At 39.9% G+C, this 22,874-nt stretch overlaps 1 protein-coding gene and 1 long non-coding RNA gene across 5 annotated transcripts in view; one reads left to right on the forward strand and one right to left on the reverse strand.

The window, feature by feature from the left end:
• LOC148409352 (uncharacterized) lies at nucleotides 1–21,785 on the forward strand. The gene is made up of 3 exons (XR_015868366.1): nucleotides 1–1,410; nucleotides 1,515–1,838; nucleotides 21,585–21,785. It is a non-coding gene; the product is annotated as an uncharacterized LOC148409352 (long non-coding RNA).
• The window catches only part of mrtfba (myocardin related transcription factor Ba), a 26,677-nt gene continuing 8,451 nt past the window's right edge, over nucleotides 4,649–22,874 (reverse strand). For 2 of the 4 annotated variants that reach the window (XM_088438799.1, XM_088438800.1), the window contains 15 exons: nucleotides 21,566–21,815; nucleotides 17,326–17,391; nucleotides 17,091–17,146; nucleotides 16,905–16,980; nucleotides 16,546–16,707; nucleotides 15,256–15,419; nucleotides 15,041–15,187; nucleotides 14,709–14,956; nucleotides 14,282–14,447; nucleotides 11,720–12,727; nucleotides 10,670–10,786; nucleotides 10,434–10,580; nucleotides 10,207–10,341; nucleotides 10,043–10,103; nucleotides 4,649–9,023 (listed from right to left, as the gene is read on the reverse strand). In XM_088438799.1, coding sequence (XP_088294925.1) covers nucleotides 8,509–9,023; nucleotides 10,043–10,103; nucleotides 10,207–10,341; nucleotides 10,434–10,580; nucleotides 10,670–10,786; nucleotides 11,720–12,727; nucleotides 14,282–14,447; nucleotides 14,709–14,956; nucleotides 15,041–15,187; nucleotides 15,256–15,419; nucleotides 16,546–16,707; nucleotides 16,905–16,980; nucleotides 17,091–17,146; nucleotides 17,326–17,391; nucleotides 21,566–21,716 — 3,219 coding nt within the window. In that variant the 5' untranslated portion in view covers nucleotides 21,717–21,815 and the 3' untranslated portion in view covers nucleotides 4,649–8,508. Of the gene's footprint in view, nucleotides 9,024–10,042; nucleotides 10,104–10,206; nucleotides 10,342–10,433; nucleotides 10,581–10,669; nucleotides 10,787–11,719; nucleotides 12,728–14,281; nucleotides 14,448–14,708; nucleotides 14,957–15,040; nucleotides 15,188–15,255; nucleotides 15,420–16,545; nucleotides 16,708–16,904; nucleotides 16,981–17,090; nucleotides 17,147–17,325; nucleotides 17,392–17,503; nucleotides 17,882–21,565; nucleotides 21,816–22,874 lie in introns of those variants that run through there. The other 2 variants (XM_088438801.1, XM_088438802.1) reach the window with 2 other exon arrangements.

Here is a 22,874-nt window from a genome sequence, read left to right on the forward strand (position 1 = left end):
AGCTTGTACACGGCTGTCTTGGCGGGAATTGCTGCTGTGCGCTCCTGCATTGAACTTGTCGACGTTCGTGAAAAAGGAGGAATTGAAAGAAATAACTCACGGACGTTATCAACGGGACTAAGTGAGTTTTTGAATTCTGTAAAGTGGATTGAGTTGACATTAAACCCTCATTGTTTCTCCATCTATGCCCCGCCACATTTTAGACCTTAAGAATCCTCCATTGTCATACAGTCCTTTCTCTCGGCGATAGAATATAAACTAAAAATAGAACTGCAATTTCAGTCAAAATGCCTTTTTGCACTTTTGACAATTTTATACTATAGACCTTCGAGGTTCATTTCAAATATAGTTTTGTGGTATTTACTTTACATTCGTACAGAAGGATGCTCAAACGTGTGTTTGAACATGATAGTTTATTGTGTAATCATTTTTGCTTTTTCAAAACAAACAATCCATTTATTAAAAAATCAAAACTTAAAGAAACAAAACACTTTTAATTAAATCTCACAAACTTGCTCTATAAATCTAAATCTGTATTTAATGTAACTTCTAAATCTATTTAATGTAACGTTTAATTGGAATTGTTCAAAAGAGACAATTTAACCAGACCTGCACATATATTTAATTTACTCACATTTAAAAAAAATACTGGCTTAGTCAATGATTCATATGAATGTGCTTTTAATTTTTACGTTTGGCTTCAGTTTTTTTTTCTGAAAGAATTCTTCAAATAAAGTCCTCTTGAATTTGGAAAAATGACCAATCAGAATCAAAGTTTTTGGGAAGAAGTACGGTAAATGTACATAAAAGATAAATGCACCTCACTTATGATGCTAGTACATGTTTAAAAGAAAAACATCACACTAGGAGCTCTGTATGATGTTTTGCCTTGCTTGTTAAATGAGCTAACCGACCCTTCTCCTTATGGCGCCGTGATCAAGATTTCTGAGTCCTCTCTTGCATCTCATTATCTTATGAAAATATACAATTAATGTTTCTGTGAACATCCCGGTGCTCGATGCTACTGCGGCAAATGTTCACGTTCAAAAAACACAAGCTGAGAGGGAACATTTGCTGCTGAATAATGAAAGTCATTAGGCCCGGCGGGCTGTGTCGGGGCCCCCCTGTGTGACTAATACCGCGACAGGTGGCACACACGCATGTTTTATTGTTATTTGATCTGAGCACATATCCTTAACTGAGAAACTGGGTCGTGCTGCGAAAGCAAACTGAGTGGAGGAGGTTAATATCTACTCATCCATTTTCTGGACCTCTTTTAAAAACTCTGGGGAGCTGGAAGCTATCCCAGCCGACTAGTCCGTGGAGTGGGTCACCAGTCCATTCCTGACAACCATTAACAGTCGCGTTGCCAGTGTGGGAGCGCAAAGACATCAAAAGCATGACAGTCAGGTGAGTAAACAACTGCACAATTAGTGGCTGGGAACTAAGTTGAGGTTAATACATACATGCACGACCAAATGGCTGATGGATGGATTGATGTTGTTTCCCTGCAGGATCGGTGACGTCATCCATGTAAGCTGAGGACACCGAAAGCCTCATGTCCTGCTTTTTAGTGTGCCATGATGACATCTAGTGGTCACAAAACGCACACGTTGGTATTTTCATGTGGGTATTGAGAATTGCAATTTCAAGCTAAAGCATGAAGAATCCTGCAGTTTCATTTGTTCGTGACATCACCATGATGAGAGTGACCCGGCAACCCGCAAGCACCATAGGAACAAGGCAACACAAAGCTTTAAGGATGTCACCACCAAAGCGTCGCACGGCCACAAAAGACAAAGGTGTCTCAATGAGGTCACAAGATAAGGCTTCGTGAGGTGAGACCATGTAACTAGAGTGCGTTAACCCTTACATACTGTTTTGGCAGAAATAAAATAACCGTGATGTCTTCTTTCACCTATAATATAATTTTTTTTATGGGAAAGTGGGAATAGTGTTCAAAAGCGAGTTTTAAAAAGTCATGAGAGCGCTTTGTCACCACATTTGCAGTTTCTCAAAGAAAAACGTACCCGTTAGTCTTAAAATCATTCAATCCCAAAGACGTATTTTCGTCCCTGCAGAGTTCAGTCGCATGTACTTATTTTCATTTTATTATGCTGTGTCTGCCATAAAGCTGGCACTGAATGAGTTAATTGAATGAGTAAATAGTCATAATGTAAACAAACAGTAACATAGTACATAAAAAACTATAAAAAAAACTAATGAGATCTGTACCTCCAATGTAGCAAATGATGATCCAAATTTAATGTCAGGATGTTTTGGAGGAAAAAACAAACAAAACTTGTGATGATATGGACAAATATGAGAATATTCTTGATCCGGATGTAAATTATATCAGTCATGATGGAAATTATATCAAAGTTATGATGATTTTGATGATGATAGGGTGATGAAAGTTTTCTTTACTGATGTTTCAGTCTTCTGAGCCAGCTGTAAATTACTGATGAAATCTTGGCAAGAACTTTGATGTTGGTTACACTTGATCACCAAATAAAACATTGACATTTATCGAGCATTTTCTCATACATTTAGCAATAAAGATGCAGGGTTTTGCTTCTATTAATAATTTGTGAATTAGGTTAGGCCAAGCACACAAAAAATTGCGGCACTTCATTGAATGTAGTTTAAGAGGGCATGTCAAAAACAGACTTTTTAGTTGCTTGTTTACCGAAATGCCTAAGTTAACCCCCCCTTGGTAAATTATTTGTACTGTATTTGCAAATCTTATGACATCAGTCACTGCTTGCTCACTAAGATTCGCACTATCAAAATTGCTGCCTATCAACAGCAGTGAAAAATGTTAACACATTGATGGCATTTAAGTTCACCTAACCATTTAAATCAAACTTAACACATTACGTCATTATTGTTTAAAAGTATTTAACTTACAATTATAAAAGCTATATTTACAGAAACATGGTTCTACTCTCCACTAGTTAGGAATTAACGTTTGAATAACTCATTCGATGCCAGGTTCACATTTTTTAAGAGTCTGGACATTAAATCCCAGATACAGTAGTTAAGTATTAAATCTATACTTATTAAGGACATTAATTTCCAGATATTTAAGTATTAAATCGATTCGTCAGGGCACACCGAAACGAGCAACCATTCATGCTCCCAATCACGCTTAAGGATAATTTAGATTTTCCAATACTGCCATTATAATACTGTATTATGATAAATGTAAATGCTCGATTCTAATTATCTGCTCTGGATATATATGGTCTGGATCAATATCCATATTGATCCTGTTTCCACTTGGATGGATCTGCACAGCTCTTCTGAACACTTCCCAAACATAGCCACGTTATTTTTAAGCAACGACCACAGAAGGGAGTTGTGAGGAACACTGAAAAGTTACTTTGGGAAACGTTGGAAACAGAAGAGGACGTCGCGATGAAGTCATCGTGACCAGGATCCGACTAGGTCATTGCGGTCTTTAGGAAGTTGTTAGCAAATTATAGGAAAGCATGCACTTGGTTAAGTTCATGGGCACTTTGTTCTTGAGTTTGAAGGACGACATGGGTTTTAAAGACTTACTTGCTTTTGTATGAAGTCACTATCTTCTTTGAGGGTGATTATTGGCCTGCTTAGAAGATTGTACACTGAATTATACTCAGGACTTCAAACAGACACATGGAGGAGGATGTTAAAATTTGGAGCGTACGTTCACTTATGGACTTGGATTCATTCCCACGTCAGATTTGGACACTCTTACATTGAACCGCTGTTACATTTTTAAATTGTACATGTCTTTATTTCTTCTGACTATACATTAGTGTTGTCTAAGTTTAGCTGGAGAAAATGGTTTTATATCCACATCCTTACACATTCAATACAGTGACATGGTGATTTTGACTGTTATCTGTAAAGTGGGAGTAGAACATTTTATAGCTTCATATTAGCTGTCATAATGGAAGCGTGCACAGATTGAACAATAGGGGGCCTCGATATTAGCCCCTGGGGAATCCACTAGGTCATAGCCATTTGATCTGAGACACAGTCACTGATTTCATATTAGGCAGTCACAGAGCCAAATAAAAAAAAAAAAAATACCATTCTGGAGAGTTCCAGTCAAATTTTAATGGAAGAAATAAACCATAATACATTTATTTTGCTGTTTTAAGGAGTATGAAGTTATTTTGTCTATAGAGTAATGAATTTGCTAATTACAGGTAAATCGTTAAAGCAATCCCTTTAAAAAAAAAAAAACTTGTCAGCTGAAAATTATTTGACCTATCCTTAAGACCAATCATATCTCACCTGTAGGTCATGTGATGTTCATAAGGCTAACCGCGATTGATTGGTTGTTACCTGAGCCATCCGCAGGTGATGTGTTTTTGGTTGTCTGCAAGCGATAAAAATGTGTTTTTAAGTATTAATCGTACGTGAAACACAAAACAAATTCATTCAAACCCAAAGATGTAATTTTACATTTCTAAAAGAGTCCATTCAATCTCTGGTAACTTACATTTTTGCAAATATGTTATGTGTTATATGTAACTACACTCATTATTCTACAATAAGTCTTCGCTTCGTAGTCATAAGATTACAGATTTTGTATGAAAAGTTTTGTGAGTTTGTGTTCTGGGGGTGCTTCTAGAAACCAGTTAGACAGCAATCGTACACCTTTTTTTTTTATTGTCACATAAAAGGCATACAACTTTTTTAGTATTTACAAAATAGAGCCCATGGATGTCACACATGTATAAAAATATGCATCACATCTATATAAATATGTACATCATGTGCAAAACATATGGCATACAAACAACAAGAGGCAAAGGGAGTAGGGGGACCGGAAGCGTCCATGACGGGGCGGCTGCAGAAGCTCACTTGTGCGTAATTTACCGCTCCGTGATAATTTGCTTTCTGGATTGAACATTTCAGAACTTTACCGCGACGCTAAACCGGGCAATTCGCAAGAGGGCGCTTCTACAGAGTTCTGATATGAAGTGATTATGGTAATGCATGAGTCTGCATTAAAGTACAGTACATCAAAAAAGGAGCAGCTGTTATCAGCACTGAGCTGTCCTCAACTGTCCAGTGAGTCCGATCATCTACATCAGATATATGACAAAATATATACATTAAAAAAGCAAAGAAAATTCGCTTTACAAATGAAAAAAAAAATGGATTATATGTTTTTGTCAACCTTAAAACAAGTGATAATATATTCAAATGCCTATTTTTGGCCACCGATTATTCATATTTGACACCCTTGAAAGAAAATTGATATAAAATTTACAAATAAAAGATAGTCTCAGGATTTAACAGCAATTAGGGACAAAAAGTTGGCTTGAAAATACAATTCGAATACAAGCCAATCTATACAAAACTGCTCCAACTTAATGCATTTTTTTGTGTGCATGATGTACGTAACAAAGTTAGAGTTTGGCTCAGGTCTTGTTGGCTTTTGTTCACGTACACTATGCGCCACTGTGAGACTACAGTACTGAAAAGCTGTTCCGACTATCTATTTAGGCAATAAGATAGATTTACACTACACTTGCTTCAAGTGACAAATTTTGATATTCAGCTCTCAGGCGGCACCAAAACACAAAATGCTGCAATAGGACAAGGGCTCCAGCTCACTATTATTTCAATAATAGACAAATTAATCCATTTTAGTTATCAATACAACTTTGTGAGTTATAAAATACTAGTACAAGTACTCTACTCTCGAATAGTCAAGATGCAATACCAAGTATCGATACCACTGGTACTTTTGATGCATAATATTTCTCCCCAAAAACAATAAAGTAATTTGGTAGAAAGACCTATTTATCCCATTTCAGCTTTGTAATGTCAATTTTCCTAATTTTTTTCTCGATCGTTCACGATCATAAAACTGCACGTTTTTAAACGGATGATGCGTTTAAAAAAAGGCCACGTATCGTCACCATAAAATCCCTAACCAATTTAACCAGATATAATTAGCTTTTGGTATTTTCCATCCCTTTATTAAAAAACAGGATGCCTTTTCTAATAGACAGTTCACAAAATGCACACAATGGGAGCCAGTTACTATTTTGGGCCGCAACATATCAGAAATGTTCATCAGCGTTGTTGGATATGTCCCACTTGAAATACAAAAATAATAAAAAGTTGCAGTTGAAAAATAAAGTGTGGCAACACCCTCTAGTGGTCATGAACGGAAGAACGGAGCAAGTGGTACGAAACGTGTTGAATGAGATAGGTTCAATATTTAGATATAATTATGGCAGACCGTGTTTCAAAAGGAGTGCAGCCCTCTTAGCTAACACCTCTTTGGTGTTGTCTTGACATATTTGGACCACAGACAGCCAAGAAAACAGTTTAGAGCCTTTTGTTACTGCTTCAGCTAACTTTGTTCCTGATAGCACATTTTGTTCACGCAACGACAATTAAGGACGATCATGCATGCGGGGACAGTCAGACGTCGCACATGCAGAAAGACGCGAGGACGGCTCACAAAGCACATGCAACTCTCCGGCACAATTTTATAACCTTGAGGCTTCCTCACCTTGTTGTAAAGAAGAGCAATCTCCTATCAAAAATCTAGAGATCGTTTTTTTGCACAAAAATGTCAACTTTTCCTTTGGGCCAGAATTTAGAGTTACGTCTTTTTTAGTGTACTTTGTTGCTGTCGTGTGTCAAAAGCAGCTGCTCTTTGAAGATTTACAATTACAAAACATCTGCTCCTCCTTTAGCCCATCTATGGCATTTTTTACGCCACGTTATCATTAAGCTACCAAAAACCACCGTTTGACAAAATTGTATAGTTTGATTGAGTAACAAATGAGAAAATAGCAAATTCGACCATCGCGATTCCACGGTACTCATCCTCCTGTAATGTCACTTGGCCACATAAATGATGGGAGGAGCATCATCTCCTGCCACCAGCTCTCACATACACACATTCACACACACAGTGTAGTGATACTGCAGGATAGTTAGCAATGGATGTCAACTTTCTCCAATACATCATGATTCGTTGATGTCTTAAACTACGCTGACTAAAATCATGTTATTTGTCCCCTTCCCATATTTGTACATCACAAAAGCTGCCGGCATTATGAGCAAAATCTTTTTTTTTTTTTTGTCATCTTTGCATATTACATTCAAAACTAAGAGGTCGGATGACAAATCGCTCAAGACGATCGGCCTCGTGATCCCCAGCGCCACTGATGCCAATCAATGCTGATCGTTTCGGAGCAACTGGTGATATGCAGAGTTCACATTAGCGTAGTTTTGAGGCCATCGACATTGTGCCTCTTTAGTGCATAGCTTCCGCGTCGTCAGAGGAGCATTCTGCGGAAAGCCGTTTAAGCATTTATACAAGGACAAAAAAGAAAAAGTCCCAAAGGGCCCAAATGATATGACATGTTTAAGGCCGATGCAGATTTTTGGCAGAAAAATCTGAAAAATAATTTAAAAATTGTAGTGAATGAGTTCATAATAATGTTATAAGGACATTAATTCTTCTACCTATTAGGCCATCCACCTTTTAGCAGACCATCTTATATCCGAAAAATACATTTTCACATGGCCCGCAACGCTATTTAAAAAGAAATCTTAAAAAAAAAATCTTAATTTGCGTCATAACAGAAATTTGCCACAGCAGTTAAAAAAAAACATGTAGAAAATGTGTAATTGCTTTCTTCATTTATTGAGTTTTGCCATGTTTAATGATTAAAGTTAAAAAAAAAAAAGTGTCCCTTATGTCTTTCTATTTTTACTGTACGCGGCCCTCAGACTAAAAAGTTTGGCCAACTTTGCTATAGTTTTGTGTAGTAAATGAGACTTGTGGTACTTGCGTGCAACCGATATAAATCGTTAGCGCATACAGGTATGCGGCCGATTAATTTTTCGGGCCCTAGTGGTACTACAACAAGGTTTCTAGTGTGCCGAGTTGTCTCGATGAGTATCGAGGATAAGAAAAAATGCTCTGACGGCTCGCCGCAGAATCCTGCCTCCGCTCCAGTCGGTCCATCAGCGTCACAATAACAAATCACATTTGATAAGTCGGCAATCATGCAGGATGGGATGGATCGGGCTTATCCACCCTACAGCTAGAACCGTAAGTGACCTGATGATGTTTTTTTCTGCGAAGGTCACAGTGTGTTATAATGACCTCATTATTATACAGCAGCCATCACTACCACTGGATATGAGCCAGGCCTGGAGAACGTGTATGTACAAAAAGTCCTTGCTACCGGAATTCCTTTGGCTCCGCCTCCTCCTTACCTCTCCCGAAAATCAGCGACGCGATCCGGCTAAACGGTCACGATCTCGCTTCCCCCTCCGATCGCAATACAAAGTGACATCTTAGTTTAAAGCTGTGCAATTTCCTCCCTGTTGTTCCATGTGAATCAGTGCACTGCTAGTACAGTGGTGCGGTGGAAATATTACGCTTTTCCTTTAGTGCTCTTCTTCTATTCATCCCTGCATCCTCCGCTCGGAGCTCGGTTACTTAACCTCGGCTTCGCCCGTGCTCATTCCTCAGTCCCAGTGCAGTTGCAGGTCGTGCGTGTCCAGGAAGTCCGTCGGGATCCCGAGCGGGGCGAGCGCCCCGCCGGGACCCGGCGGCATGGTGAGGTCCAGCCATTCCATGTTGTCCAGCGCCGGGTCGGACAGACCCATATTGAGCGAGGAAGGGGGCGAAGAGGAGTCGCAGAAGGACAGTTCAGACGTGTCCATGGGCGAGTAAGGCTGATGGTCCATCAGCTGCGCCTGCAGCTCCTCCATCAGCCCCCGGGTGCGGGGGTCGGAGGCCGCCGGCGTGTCGGCCAGGGTCCTCTCCAGGAAGGCCTCCAGCTGGTTATCGGTGGCTAGCGAGGAGAGGTTGGGCAGGCTGGGGTCGAGGGCCGGACTCAAGGTTGGAGGAGGAGCCACCTGGATCTGGGGAGGGTGCCTGGAGAGGACGGTGTTGATGGGAAGGGTGGTGATGTTGGCGGTGACCGGGTGAGTCTTGTTGAGAGACACCGGAGGCTCATGCTGGATGAATGGAGTGATTTCTAAAGGGCGGTCACAGAAAACCTGCGTGAATATTTCTTTGAGGCCTGCTAGAGGTACTGCGGTACCTCGACAAAGCACCCCCAAATCTTTGTGTCATATTCAAGAAAAACAGCACTGCGATGGATATATCTTGGGGCTGGGCAATAATTTGAATTCATTCAACTAGTCATTTTAAAATTTGACTAAATTAAAATGCGCTAAATTGTAAAATCGAGCTTTTGCACAAGTGGTCGATGGGTGGATTAAAATAAACAATTTTGTCAATGGTTTAACAATCTTTGCCATGCCCACAACAGATGCAGAGTGAAAAGTATAAAAGGCCTCTAGAAGGCATTCAGGAAGTGGTCAGGTTAAAAAAAGAAGAAAAAACACCTGGAGACAGAAATAATGGCTGCAACGACCTACTCTCATTAAGTTATTACATCGTAATTATTTTTAATTCATAATGAAAATACTGCAAATAAAAAACCGATGCTACAGCAAACATCATCTAAACTCTTTAAAATCACACTACTGCAAAAAAAGGTGCTGCCGCTTAAAACATTCATACAACAAATATTTTGTGGAACCAACGACTGCAAATTATGACATCACAGCCAATCACTTATTTTGCATCAAATGCCAAATATCGGCCAATCACGAGCAAGCCGATCAGATACCATAAAGTCTAATATACTTATATGCATGTAGAGCAAGAAAGAATATTCTCTTTTTAAATGACATCATTTTGGGGACTTTTTATTTTATTCTAACAGGACAAATGAGGCTACTGGTTGGGGCGAGCAGGCAACAACTAAGTGCCTGCCGTATGAGTGCCTTTAAGGGGCGTGGTCTTGTAATGACATCAAGAGCGGGAGTTGAGTTGGCTGAATTTAGCTGGTTGGTTAGTCTGTGTGCATCTGCCCGCAAATTTGGCTCCTCTCAAGTGTTTTCATTTTGTATTTGTGGTTGTTTTTTTTGTCCCTTAAAAAAAATAAAAACTGACACACAAATAGTAACTTGCTAAATGCCTCCTTACCTCCACTCTGTATGAGAATGTCAAACAAGTCATCCATCTGTTGACTGGTTGCTGTGGCAACCTGCAAAGACAGATAGGTTGGTTTTTGAGGGGAGGGGGAAACTTGACATCGGATTAATCCCTCAAGCATAATGGAACTAGTGGGCTTTGGAAAGAAAACTAACCTGTGACGCATTGTTAACATGCAGGTTGCGGCTCTGTTTGACAGCCTCCTCATAGCGAGGAGGTTCTCGTGTCTTAGGAGGCTGAGAAAGGAGAGACGCGGGCTGGAGGATGAACGTCTGCTGTGGAGGGGACGACTTGACAAAGACAAACAAATTGAATTAACACCATAACTTAATAATAATATTGATTAAAGCCACGAAATCACTTATAATAAAACCGTAGCTACCTTACTGAGTGGCCCATTGGTGATGTGATTGGGCGAGGCCTGAGGAGAGGCCCTTCTGTCTGGGGAGCTCCCCAGGAAACACTGGGGATTGATTTCAGGCCTAGTATGCTTCTCCATGTCGGTTGTATTATTGCACAGTGTCAAAGTCTGGAAGTATGGACAAGAACCGAATTTCACATGGAACACGAGATGCCTCGGCAGTACTTATTGTCATGCGTCTTGTTTGTGTTGCTAACCTGCAGCAATGAGTTGTGGTTGCCCAACTGCTGGTTAGGTGACACATCCATCTTAGTGCTTTGAGGTATGGAGGGCTGGATGAGGCCTGGATTTGAGACAGTTGCCTGAAGGACAGGCTGAAATCAAGAGACAAACAAGTTTAGGTTGTTTTTTTTTTCCCCTTTCCCCCAGTTACACGTAGTTGACGTCAATTGATGTCGATGACACTCCTTGCTAGGGTTCCCTAGATGTCCTTTTACGTCAACGACACTTGCGTGAAAAGAATGAAAAATAAGACCGGTACTTCCAAAACAACTAATTTATCCGAACATCATTGTCTTAAAAAGGGTGGGTCCTCTTTTTTGGGGGGGTATGTTGTTACCCTGTTTACATGGGAAATTCCAATTCTTAACATGGTTTGACCCAGTGATTCTCAACCTTTTTTCAATGACGTGCCAACTGTTTATTTTTGTAGCTAAGTACCTTCTAACCAGAGCAAAGCATTTTTGGATTAAAAAAAAAAAAAGACTTTAAAAAAGTGTTGATACTAATTTTTATTTTATTCTGAGACGCCAAAGGGTGAATTGCGTAACATCATTTCTGGCTCGTCTGCCAGAAAATCTCTGATGACAATGGGGCTGTCGCCATCAAATATATTTAAAATAGATTATTCTGGCAATTATTGTATTGCATTAAAATGTGTTACAAAACCACCTGTTTCCTGATAACACTTTACTGGGCACGGCAGCTGCTTTCAGCCGATCGGCTAACACATTTTCCTATTTTAACACATTTTTCTATTTTTAAGTCTTAAATTTTCAGGATTTAAAAAAAAAAAAATGGGGGAACGTTTCATTAGCCATTTAAGCAATCGCTATAATAGGATATGTTTCGGAGAGTAGCCACTATAACACACTTGAGCAATGAGTTGCTTCATGTTCCATTTAATTTGCTCTTAAATTGAAAAGAAGAATGCATTACGACGTAACAAATCATATTTGCTGATACCTGCAACGACCCTGTCATAATCCTTCAGAGAACAACATTTAGGCCATTGTGCCCCTTCTTACCTGCAAGCTGACAGTGGGGCTCGGCAGCTGGATGGCAGTGGCATTGTTGGGTAGTGTCACAGGGAGCAGGATCTGAGTTCCTGGCTGGCCACTCGTGGTCAGCAGAGTCTGAGGTTGTCCGGCTGCGGTTAACAAGGTCTGCGTTTGACCGAGCACCTGAGACACCCCGCCAGGATGGCTGATGAAGAACTGCTGCAAGCCGGGGGTGGTAGGTTGGGACTGCGGTGGGGTTTTGAGTTTGGGACTTCTCTGGGAACGGCAGAGAAGTTGCGGGCTAGTGCCCCCTTGGCCTTGGGTTTGGGGCTGAAGCTGGATCGGTTTTCCTGAAGATACAGTCACGTCCTCCAACTTCACAGTTTGAAGTGGGCTTGTTAGAGTCTGTGAGCCCAGGATTGAGCTAGGAAGGGAGGTTGAAGAGCAGTTTGTCGAAACCGTTTTTTCTGGTTTTACAGTGTTGGCGTTTAGGATGCTCGAAACAGTGGTGAGCTTGGAGACGACTGAGGGGGAATCGGCGCTACTGTTGCTCTGACACCTCTTCTCCACTTCCAGCTGCATCTTCAGCTCCTCCACCAACTTCTGCTCCTGCTCAAGCTTCCTCATCAACTCTTCAATCTGACGTTCCTTCTCATGGAGCCTCCTGTCTTTCTCTGGAACGGGCAAGTTAGGGAGAGGTGAGGAACCAGAGGATACTAACTGCATTTCATGTTGAACGTCTGACATACTGGCATCCTGATGGTGAGCGAAGGGGTCCTTTGGAGCAGGAGAGACTGGAGATGTGACACTCATGTTCTCAGAAGGTCGCTGCAGCGGTATAGAGACCACTGCAGGACTGGTAGTGGTAGTCTCCATGGGGGTAGCACTCAGAGTGGTAGTAACAGGTGTGGGAATAATGGTGGGAGCTGAAGAGCTGGGAAGATCCTGGAAGGGCTTCAGCCTTTCGATCAGGTCTGTTTTAGTTCCTGACACGGGGAGCCCACGCAGCTTTAGCTCCAGTTTTAGCTCGGCTACCTAGAAGAGAAATCACGATTAGCTAAATCTAACATTAGATGGACTCAAAGCGTCAGCAGTGATGATATGTTAGGAGGGCTCTAGTCTCTACTAACATTTTGGATTGGTGGGCCCAACGATTCTCTCTTTGGTGCACCAGCACAAATTTGAGGTAATTAATTGTCAGATTATGGCCCTTCACAGATCAGACAAAAATAATTGACAAATGGGCTGATACTTACTGATTATTTTAAGCATGGGAAGTATTTTGTCCAATCATTTACTCTTTACATCAAACACTTTTCACAACAAAGACAAAGCATTGAAAAAAAAACCCGGGAGCTGAAATTTCACCCAGATGGTGACAATGTGTCAAAGTTACTGGTGTGCCATTCCTTTGCTCAAACACTATGACAAAGATGCGGAAGAAAATGACCCAAAAATGGTTAAAATACTGCACAAGGATTATTTACCTTTATGCACTATAACCATTCACAGCAGTTACATACAAGTAACACTGGCGCCATTATTCATCAAGCATAAAGCCATAAAATAACTTTGTATCCTTAAATTAATGTGCAAAACTAAACACATCTGAGAGAGAATGTTTGCTAGCAATAATTAGGTGAGCAATACAAGAAAGTCATGAACTCAACAGTATGTCACTGCTTTACACACAATCTAAAGCCACAGTATATATGCAATACATAGTGCATATAAATTAAGCAGTTGTGTTAAATATGACACCTATTCAACTAATAACACAAGCACATATGACAAGAATAAATGTCCTTATAACTTCATTAATTTTACCACGCGATGCATTCTGTGAATCAAAACTTTTTTTCAAACAATATATGCGCTGTTGACCCCTTGTGGGTAATACGTACGAAAATTGAAAATCCGCATATAATTTACCCCGATTGAAATGCATTAGGAGTTAACAAAATAACATTTTATTATATATATTTTTAATTGGCCAATTAATCGGTAATCTGTATATTTTTTTGTGTAAAAAATGTGCTAACATATTCATTTTAGAATTTCTTTGCTGGTTTGATCACACATGTCAGTATTGGCTAAGATATTGATCGTTGCATTCCAAAGTAAAAGCAGACATTTTTAAATCTCCTATTTTGATCTATCACAATTATAATCTGCTTTCATAGAGAATAGGAAAAATCTAATGAGAGGCCGAAATTTTGATGATTTGGACAATTTTAGGGTTCTGAATGATAAATTACAAGAAATACTTATTAATCGTTGCACCTTTAATCACTTTCAACCCAGCACTTCTAGGTTCACGCGTAAAGTAAAATTACTGCCTGTCCCAATTTTTAGGCCTGTCCCAATGGGGTGTTGCAATCCATTCAATTACTTGATGATTCTGTGGAATTATTCAATACATTAAGTGATAAGTGAAAACGATTCGATAGCTAGCTAAAACTTGCTGTCCTCATACAGCTTGCTTTAATTTAAGGCAATAAGCGTTCAGATTTCAAATGTGTCTGGCATGCTTTCAAGGTGGGACATTCATTTTAGGCTTGTCACGCAGTTGAAAATATATCCATGTACCTTCATCTCCTCCAGGTTGGCAGGCAAGACCCCGGGCTTGCGGTTCGATAATGAGTTGTTCTGCCGGGCCAAAGGCATTTGGGGCAGTGGAGGTGCAGTGGGTAAAGAAACCACAATGGAGGCCGGCAGTGCGCTGCCGTTGCTGCTTTGGCCCTCTGCCACAGGCCTACAGCGAGGGAAAGAATAACAGTTATTGATAGCAGAGAAAAATAAAACCATTTAAAACGCTGAAAAAAAAGATGAAAGGGAGAAGAAGGGAGCCGTTAAAAAAAACAATGGTTCCATTTTTAGATCCTAATGCTGAAAGCAGCTGTGTAGCTATCACTTTACAGCTGTAAATATCCCTGCTGCTGAAATAGAAGCTTAAATGATGCGCCGTAGTTTTTACACGTATGAAAACTGGAATATTGGGGTCTCCTAAACATACTTGAGCGGGGCTGGTAATATAGTTTGGTAGTTGTAGTGTTGCTGTTGCTGACTGAGAATCTGGAGTTGGAGGAACAGCTGCTGCTGCTGTAGTAGTCGGGCATAGGAGGAGTCCATTGGGGCCTCGCTGGGCTCCTGCTTCTGGTCTGGTGGAACATACTGGTGGTACTTGAGCTTTCTCACTCTGGGCTTAGCGTCTTTGCTTTTCTTACTGCGGATCTTCTCAGAAGGAAGTTTATGCTGGCTTTGCTGTAGAGGGAAGGCACCATAAACGTCAAATTGTACGGTGAAGACTTCAAATTAAAAACCAGGGAGAAAACGGATTTGGCTTACTTTCACCAGTGTTGGGCCCGGCTTGGAGGGAATGCTTGTAGTTGTGACTGGTTGAGCGTGAGAAATAGCCGGGCGGCTTGTAGGCTGCTCAGCTGTAGCGATCACTCTCATCGCCTCTGTAGTGGATTGTGTAGCAGCTATGGGGGACTGAAGGAATGGATAAAATGAGAGAATAATTTCCAAAGTTGGAAAGCAACATTATTTCTCTAGCTGACCTTCAAAATAGGGCCTGAAGGAGGTAGGCCTGACGAGGGAGTTTCTGGGCATTTGCTGTCACAAGGTGAGGGCAGAGAGTTCTGCGACTCCTGGCTGGCAGGTTGCTCTGGGGACAAGGCGTCACTGCTGTCTTCGTCCATCACCTTAGGATAATTCACCTGCCCTATTATCAAAAAAACAGCATAGTTCCAGTTAATCATTGGATCGGAAGTAAATTAAGTAAATAGAAATAGAACATTTTAGTACTTAGGTGTTCTTGTTTAAATTATGTGTACATATTCGAGCTCCTGAAAAGCCAAACATTTGTGTGTTTCTATGCTTATACAGCTGCTTTATTTTGTGAGACTAAAGTGGTTGTTGTGTTAGGCACTTCCTGATTGTTCTTGCAAGGAATCTAGGCGAGAGTGAGTGTAGCTTAATGTTGACCAAAGACAGCCTTAAAGTGTAAATTGTATTTTCTATGATATATGCAGTTGGCGTAAATTGATTTAGTTAATTGCAATTTTGAGAGATGCGAGAAATGTTTACTTACGATTTGCTAGCGATTAGCACCAAGTTAGCAATTAGCATTCAAGGTAGCAATTAGCATGTTAGCCCACACATGGTAGCATGCAAGCTTTGTCTACTGTTTAAATTGGGGCATAGCATTTTGTTTTTATTTTACAATAGCATATCAAGCAGTTTTTTAATGTCATTTTTTTGTTATAGTTTCACATCTAATAATCATTAAACTGGTGTTCTCATTAAAGGAATTATTTATCCATCTAACCACTGCGGGAATGTAGCAAGATAACACTAGTACAAATTATGCTTTATATTGTCTTTGAAAAAAAACTCAAAACGATGATGAAACTATTATTACTCTGTGTACAGATCATTGGTAACAGTAAATACGAAGTTTGTATGAAAGGTTTCAAGCATCGTGTATGAATGTCAATGCATGTCCCAAACAAAAGAGTTCTTCTAAACCAAGATCAAAGTGCTTCAGCGCCATTGGAGCAAGTGTTCAACCCTTAACGGGGACTTTGTTGAAAAGAAAATGATCAAAATTCTTTTATCCCTTTTAGTTTTTCTGATACTGATCGTAAATAGGCGCTTAGTATTAAGTCTTGTAGTTTTCTACGGGCCGGTTTACAACAACAGTATAATGATATCCTGAAATTATAGCAGTTAGTTTTGCCGTGTCACCCCAACATTTTCCCTCTGGCTACGCTAATGAAAAATATCTGGAGGTGCCACTGATCTCCCCCCTCATTACCCAAACTATCAGCGTCTATTTCCTTTCTCACCTATTATGGCCTCTTTAAGGTTAGAATCCACTGGCAAGATGTTCTTCTCAACCAGCTCCATGGGACCAGGTCTCTGGGCTATTTTCTCATTCAGGTTGTCAGCCAGCCGGGCCCTTTTCAACTTCATCTGTGTGGCTTGTAGTGATGGCTCAGCTCCAGTCTCTGATAAATTAAAAAAAAAAAAAAAGTCACACTAAGTATACGTAGAGAAAAGTACAGCATTTAAGTAGATTTGGTTGATTAAACAATTTACGATCAAGTGTCTAGCTGTGGAAAAATAAGGGGAGTAAGTTTACCATGGGATGGGGGGGGGTGACAATGACTACCAAACATGGATATAAAATGTAAACTATACTTGCCTTGCAAGATGTGCATCCTGACTAGTTCTGCTCTCTCTGGGCGACTGCGGATCTTATGCTTAAGAAAATTCTCAGTCTGAGGAGAGTTACACAAGAGAAAAAAGTGGCATGATTCTAAAACTCTTTATACCCCTTGGATTTTTTTTTTTTTTTGGTCCAAAATTATTTTCATACTGTGCAGCTTACCCTGGCTCTCTCCAAGCTGCGAATCTGTCCATGGAATGCAGCCGGACTCTTCAGTGCTAAACAGAACAAATTTTGGTGCAACATTATTCCCAATGAAACCTCACACACACACACACACACACACACAAAAACAAGGCAAACATGAAAATCATCAGAGCTGTAAGTTATTAGGTAAGCTCCCACACAAACACATACACCACCGAGTGATGCACAACTGACAAACGCCGTTACTCACGTGGCATTATGCCCTGATCCACCAACTGCTCCCGAGTTCGTCTTTGCTGAAGTCTCAACTGCAGCACTGGAAAAACAAAATAAATGATTGTGATCCGCAAATTAAGCCTAAGACAAAAACATGCAAATAAATTAAAATAAAAACAAACGGTACTACTGTGTGGTAGTAATAGACTCACAATAGCCATTTTAGATCATTCCACGAGTGCTTGATATTCGTTGTTGTTGAAAAATTAAGACGCGGGGCAGTCAAGTCTAAATATATACAGTGAGTCAAGTGTATGTGGTTAAAACGGTGGCACAGTCACTGAGGCTGAGGCAGTAACAAAATTTCATTCACTACATACTGACTGGCTCTCATTTGAGCCAACGCTCAAGCTCATAGGTCCATCATGTCCTTTCATTTTTGATCTTCCTTTGTATGTCATCATGAAACACATCATAGACACACTCGTTCAAAGCAAATAAACAAGAAGAATTGTTCACATCCTCGATCATTTTTTGGAACAGTAGTTCTCGACAGCGGCCTTGGTCTTGAGACCGGTCTCGGGACCACCTTTTGGACCGTCTCGAGATCAAAGGCATTTTTACATTTTTTCTTCTCAGTCTCAAAAAAGGTGGACATTTTGAACAAGACTGGTCAAGCCTAATACTATGTAATCAGTGAAACAATTAAATATCACTTCCTCACAGCCTTGTTCAAGAAAATTATTTAAAAAATACCTTGCTGAAGAAAAATATCGTTTTTTTTTGATTGATTTTATGTAAGAATTATTTTATGATTTTATGTAAGAATTATCCTTGACTTTTTCTTTAAACTTTCTCTGTAAAATAACTTTTTATAGCTTGTCAAGGACAATTCAGTTTAAATCAGTATAATTGTGTAATTTACATAATTGAAACAAGAAATCAGTTTAGGTCTAAGGTTTGTTTCACTCTACTATTTTACCCAAATCATAGCACAGTTTAATCATAGCTGGTATTATCTTGGTGTTTTTTTGTTTGTTTGTTTGTTTTTGTTTTGTTTTGTTTGTGTCAATGTCGTTTTTGCATTTTTTGTTAGCAGTTCATTTTTTGTTTTTTTGCCACACACATGGAAGCAACAGTGGCAGCTTGGTTAGCATGTTTGCTCCACAATTCGAAGGTCCTGGATTCAATGCTGGCCTTCCTGTGTGGAGTTTGCATGTTCTCCCCGTGCCCGTGTGGGTTTTCGCTGGGCATTCTGGTTTCCTCCCACATTAAAAAAAATACAAAAAAAACATCCATGCTAGAATATTGGACAATCAAATTGTCCTTAGGTATGGTCGAGTGTGTGAATGGTCGTTCGTCCCTCTGTGCCCTGCAATTGGCCGGCAACCAGTTCAAGGTGTTCCTCCCACCCCGAAGACATCCAGGATAGGCTAAAGCATTGAGGAAAAGCGATTAAGAAACGGGATGGATGCTTCATTCCAATATTTGAAGCATCTTGTCAGTTGCAGTGCATTGCCTCCCCCCTCCACCCCCGTCAGCTACCGTATTAAACACTCTCAAACCTAACACACTCTAACCCTAACCCTTCAAACCTTTGTGGGAAGTAGGCAAAACATTCCACTAAAAGAAAAAAAAATCTGTGAAATAGCGAGGCTGTGAAGGGTTATTTATAGCGAGGGAACAGTCTTGGTCTCCTCTCGGTCTGGACCTCCAAAAGTCTTTGACTTGTTTCGGTCTCGATACCTTCTCGTCTCAATCATTATTCAGTCTCGGTTGTTGTGGTCTTGACTACAACACTATGCTGGAGAAAGTGAGTACAGTTTGCCGTGCCACCATAGGCTTCTATTTTTCTTGGCGCTAGCATGCATGATTACACGCAACTGATTTTTGTGCTTGATCTTGAGAGTTAAATGGAAGACTTCCTGCCCAGCTTGATCTGCTTTTCTCTGCAGTCTAATGAGTCCTCAGTTGAAAATAGATGGGGCGTGTATTTTTAGCAGAATACAACAGAAGGGTTGTGAGCAGCTTCATAGGGTGTGCCACAGATAGAACGGGACCCGCTGGAATCAAGCCCTTTGTGTCCTACCCAGTTTGCTAACTCTTACATCACCTTGACTGTTATGCTAACATGTTTTTTTTTTTTGGTTGTTGATATAAAAGTTTGCCTAGCAACTGTGTCTGCACAAATGTATGGACATCTGCATCAATATGCTGCAGGGAACAGTTTTACAACAAATAATAGACCAATATGGCTGCTGAGACATTACACTATCACACACTAATAAAAACAATGCAATCAAGAATGACACGCAGCGGCGGATTGCGTCTGGATGAATCACAGACACTTCCAGGCAAATGCTATTCACCTCGACAAACACATGACGAGCGGTGACGCAACTGGGCTGGAAGAGCCGTTTATACAGGCAAACACACGATTGACAAATCATGCTTGAGAAATAATTAATGAAGGATTTTCTATTTTGTTTGACAGATTATAAACAGCACATCAAATGCATAGTCAATAAACAATCAAATGAACTGTATTGTCCCAGAATTCAGTCTCGGGAATATACAGTAAATTGATCTGACTAATATTACAGGACCTCAATTTTTGCCTCATTCTTCTCCCTCCACTTCCTGCAATCGCCTGCCCAATGTAACACAAGTGATCTCATTCACAGCGATGATGGTGGGCAAATTTACATTTGAGCTAATATTTTAAAGTGGCTTTGTGGTTGGCCAAGTGCTAGAGATGGATCATAGGGTGGAAAGTATGAAGTGTGTGAGAGGAAATGACAAAAGCCCAGATGATGAGTGGGCACTACTACGGTTGACATTCCACATTAAGCTTTCTACCGCCGAGATGTTTCATAAGGCAGCCTTGCCGACCTCAGCAACCATGCAAAACATAGGAACCCGACTCCCCACACTCGAGATTTTTCTGTATTATGAACTAGTGTTGATGGAGACTAAAGCTTGTGCAGTATGTCATTTAATAAGCACCCTTTGAAATCTAACAATGATGCGGTTGTGGTTGTCAAAACAACCACACTTTGATAACATGATATCCACTTTCATTGTGCAGTAAAATCACAGTCCCATTCCAAAGAAATGAAGCAGTCTATTAATGAGTGACGTATAAAAGAGGCAAAATTGACTGCTGTCCTTTCGTTCCAGAAGTCAACTTCATTTTGACGAGCTAACTATCATATGCCAACAATTTGGGAACCGCTTATTACAAACAAAAACAGATGATAATCTACCTCGAGAGTATATGCGGTGACATGCGAGTGATGTAATTTACTGATCTTTGCCAACTATGTGATTAATGTAGCCGGCAATAAACTTGACTAAATAACAACACTAGCATGCAGTTCCTTCAAGAATACATCATATTTGGACAGAGTGGGGAAAAAAAAAACAAAGAACATCAAGTCTCGACTCATGACAAATTATTGACAAACTTTTGCCAGCACTCTTTCAACACTGGCCCAGTAAAAGGTAATATTTTGCCTGTCTGTAATTATTTTGATAACTAACTTTTTCCATGCACAATCAAAATATTTCTAGGCTTGAGATGTTTTTTTGGGGGGCAGGTTTATCCCAGGAACCTAAGGGAATAGATTTATTTAAACAACAATATTACATATATACAACACATTACAAATATAATAATATATTTATTATTATTATTATTATTATTAATGCACCTATGACCTTTTATTCTGTATCAATTTGCAATGTCCGACTGCATTTGAATGCACAATTCATCTTCCTCATAGCTGCAGCATCCAGAGACATGGACGTGTCAGGCCAGCGCTCCAAAACTTCCAAATCAAAGCCTGATAAGGCTTTTGCATTGACATCAATGTATTATTTGGAATGTTTATTTTGAAGTTGGCCTATGTTGCGCGTTGGTAGCATATTAACATAATGTTGTTGCAGCTCTGGACATGAGTATTCCTACTCCTTCTACCTCTTAATTTTCACAGCAAACAGCGGTGCAAAACCGCTTGTTTCGAGCCTTGCATTCAAAAGCACGTTTTCCTACTTGCTTTCAGCTAAAAATGACATCACATATACTCAGAGCTAATGACCTATCACGGCTCAGCTTGGGAATGTCATGTACAGTACAAATCCTAAAAAATGTAGTTACGAATTTAATCATAGACAAAATATTCACTTTTTCTACTGCTGAAAATGGCACAATTAAATTTAGTATCCATTTATTGGTTGTGTCCATGCATTCAGATGTAGATTGTTAACCTCACCATTTTTGCGTTCATTCAGCGGCGGAAGGTTCTGGCTAGGCTGCAGTGACAACTCCTCCATTTCATGCGTCACTGCTTCACTCTGGGGACTGGGCACCAGCAGACACATCCCTTCTGCCCCCAGGAGCCCCTGGGACGCCTGGAGCTCCATCCTGCTTCAGGAGAGAACTTGGGGATGTTCGAGGTGTCCCAGGAAAGCAGCAAGTAAGCACTATAGGTCACCGTCCTTTAGACTGAGTGTGCTTGCAGCCTGTTAGAAATCAAGGATGAGGAGAGTATAAATTGTACAAAATGTAGCTTTCTAACATACAAAGTTAAGCACAATCTCACTTGCAAATGTAAACCTAAAAGGACATAAACTGTCTTTGTCTTATCTTACATTTTTGGGGTGAAAAACAAATGTAAACACAGAAGACAAAAAAATAAACAAAAGAAAAAAAAAACACCTTTCCTTCCCTTTCATGGGGAACGTTCAAATCCTAGTCCATGAGACTGTTTTTATTTACTATATTATTTAATATAAATTGTTTTTGATAAAATGCCCTACTAAACATGATTGTTTAAAAAAAAAACATACACTTTACACTGCATGATTGTTTTTTGCACATTGCTTTTTGGGGAATAACGCTTCCACACTATCCATAAACTCTATATATGTTCATAGATTTTATTGTCACATGTATAGTACTATATGTACATTCAAATTAAATATTTGCATTATGTGCATTAAATTAGATTTGTTCATACATGCATAAATCCTGGTGAAATCTCCCATACCTCTGAGTGTCCGAGTGTACCACACAGTAACATTCTTATTGTGTTCAAACCTCAAAAAAAAACAAAAAAACAAAACTGCCTTACTATATTTTAGGGATCACCAACTTTTTTGAAACCGAGAGTTACATGTTTTCTTCCAAAATAAGAAAACCTCGCTATACTTTGTCAGTTAAGGAAAAAAAAAGTCTTGTTATGTTACGTCTGGAAATCAAGTCTTACTACAGTATACATGGTTTGAGAAAATAAAAAGACTGACTATATTGCCAAGCACTCAAAAAAAGCGGTTGAATGTGATTTCAGAGTAATATGTTTTGTTTTTAGTTGCGACTCATCGCGAGAGGAACAGTTTGTACAATAGAAAGAGTCAAGTCACCCTTTTTTGTGACACGCTGCCAGGAACAACTTAAAAATAAAAGCATTCCAAGGTGCTTGTGACCATCTATCATTTGGCATGGTAAGGTTTATTATCGTGAAGTTGGCTTGCCTTCTCACCACGTTGTATTAACGAGTATTAACAAGCTGTGGTGTCCTG

The sequence above is a fragment of the Hippichthys cyanospilos genome, chromosome 17 (assembly GCF_059441005.1).
Source record: "Hippichthys cyanospilos isolate Australia breed blue-spotted pipefish chromosome 17, RoL_Hcya_1.0, whole genome shotgun sequence".
NCBI classification, from domain to species: Eukaryota; Metazoa; Chordata; class Actinopteri; order Syngnathiformes; family Syngnathidae; genus Hippichthys; species Hippichthys cyanospilos.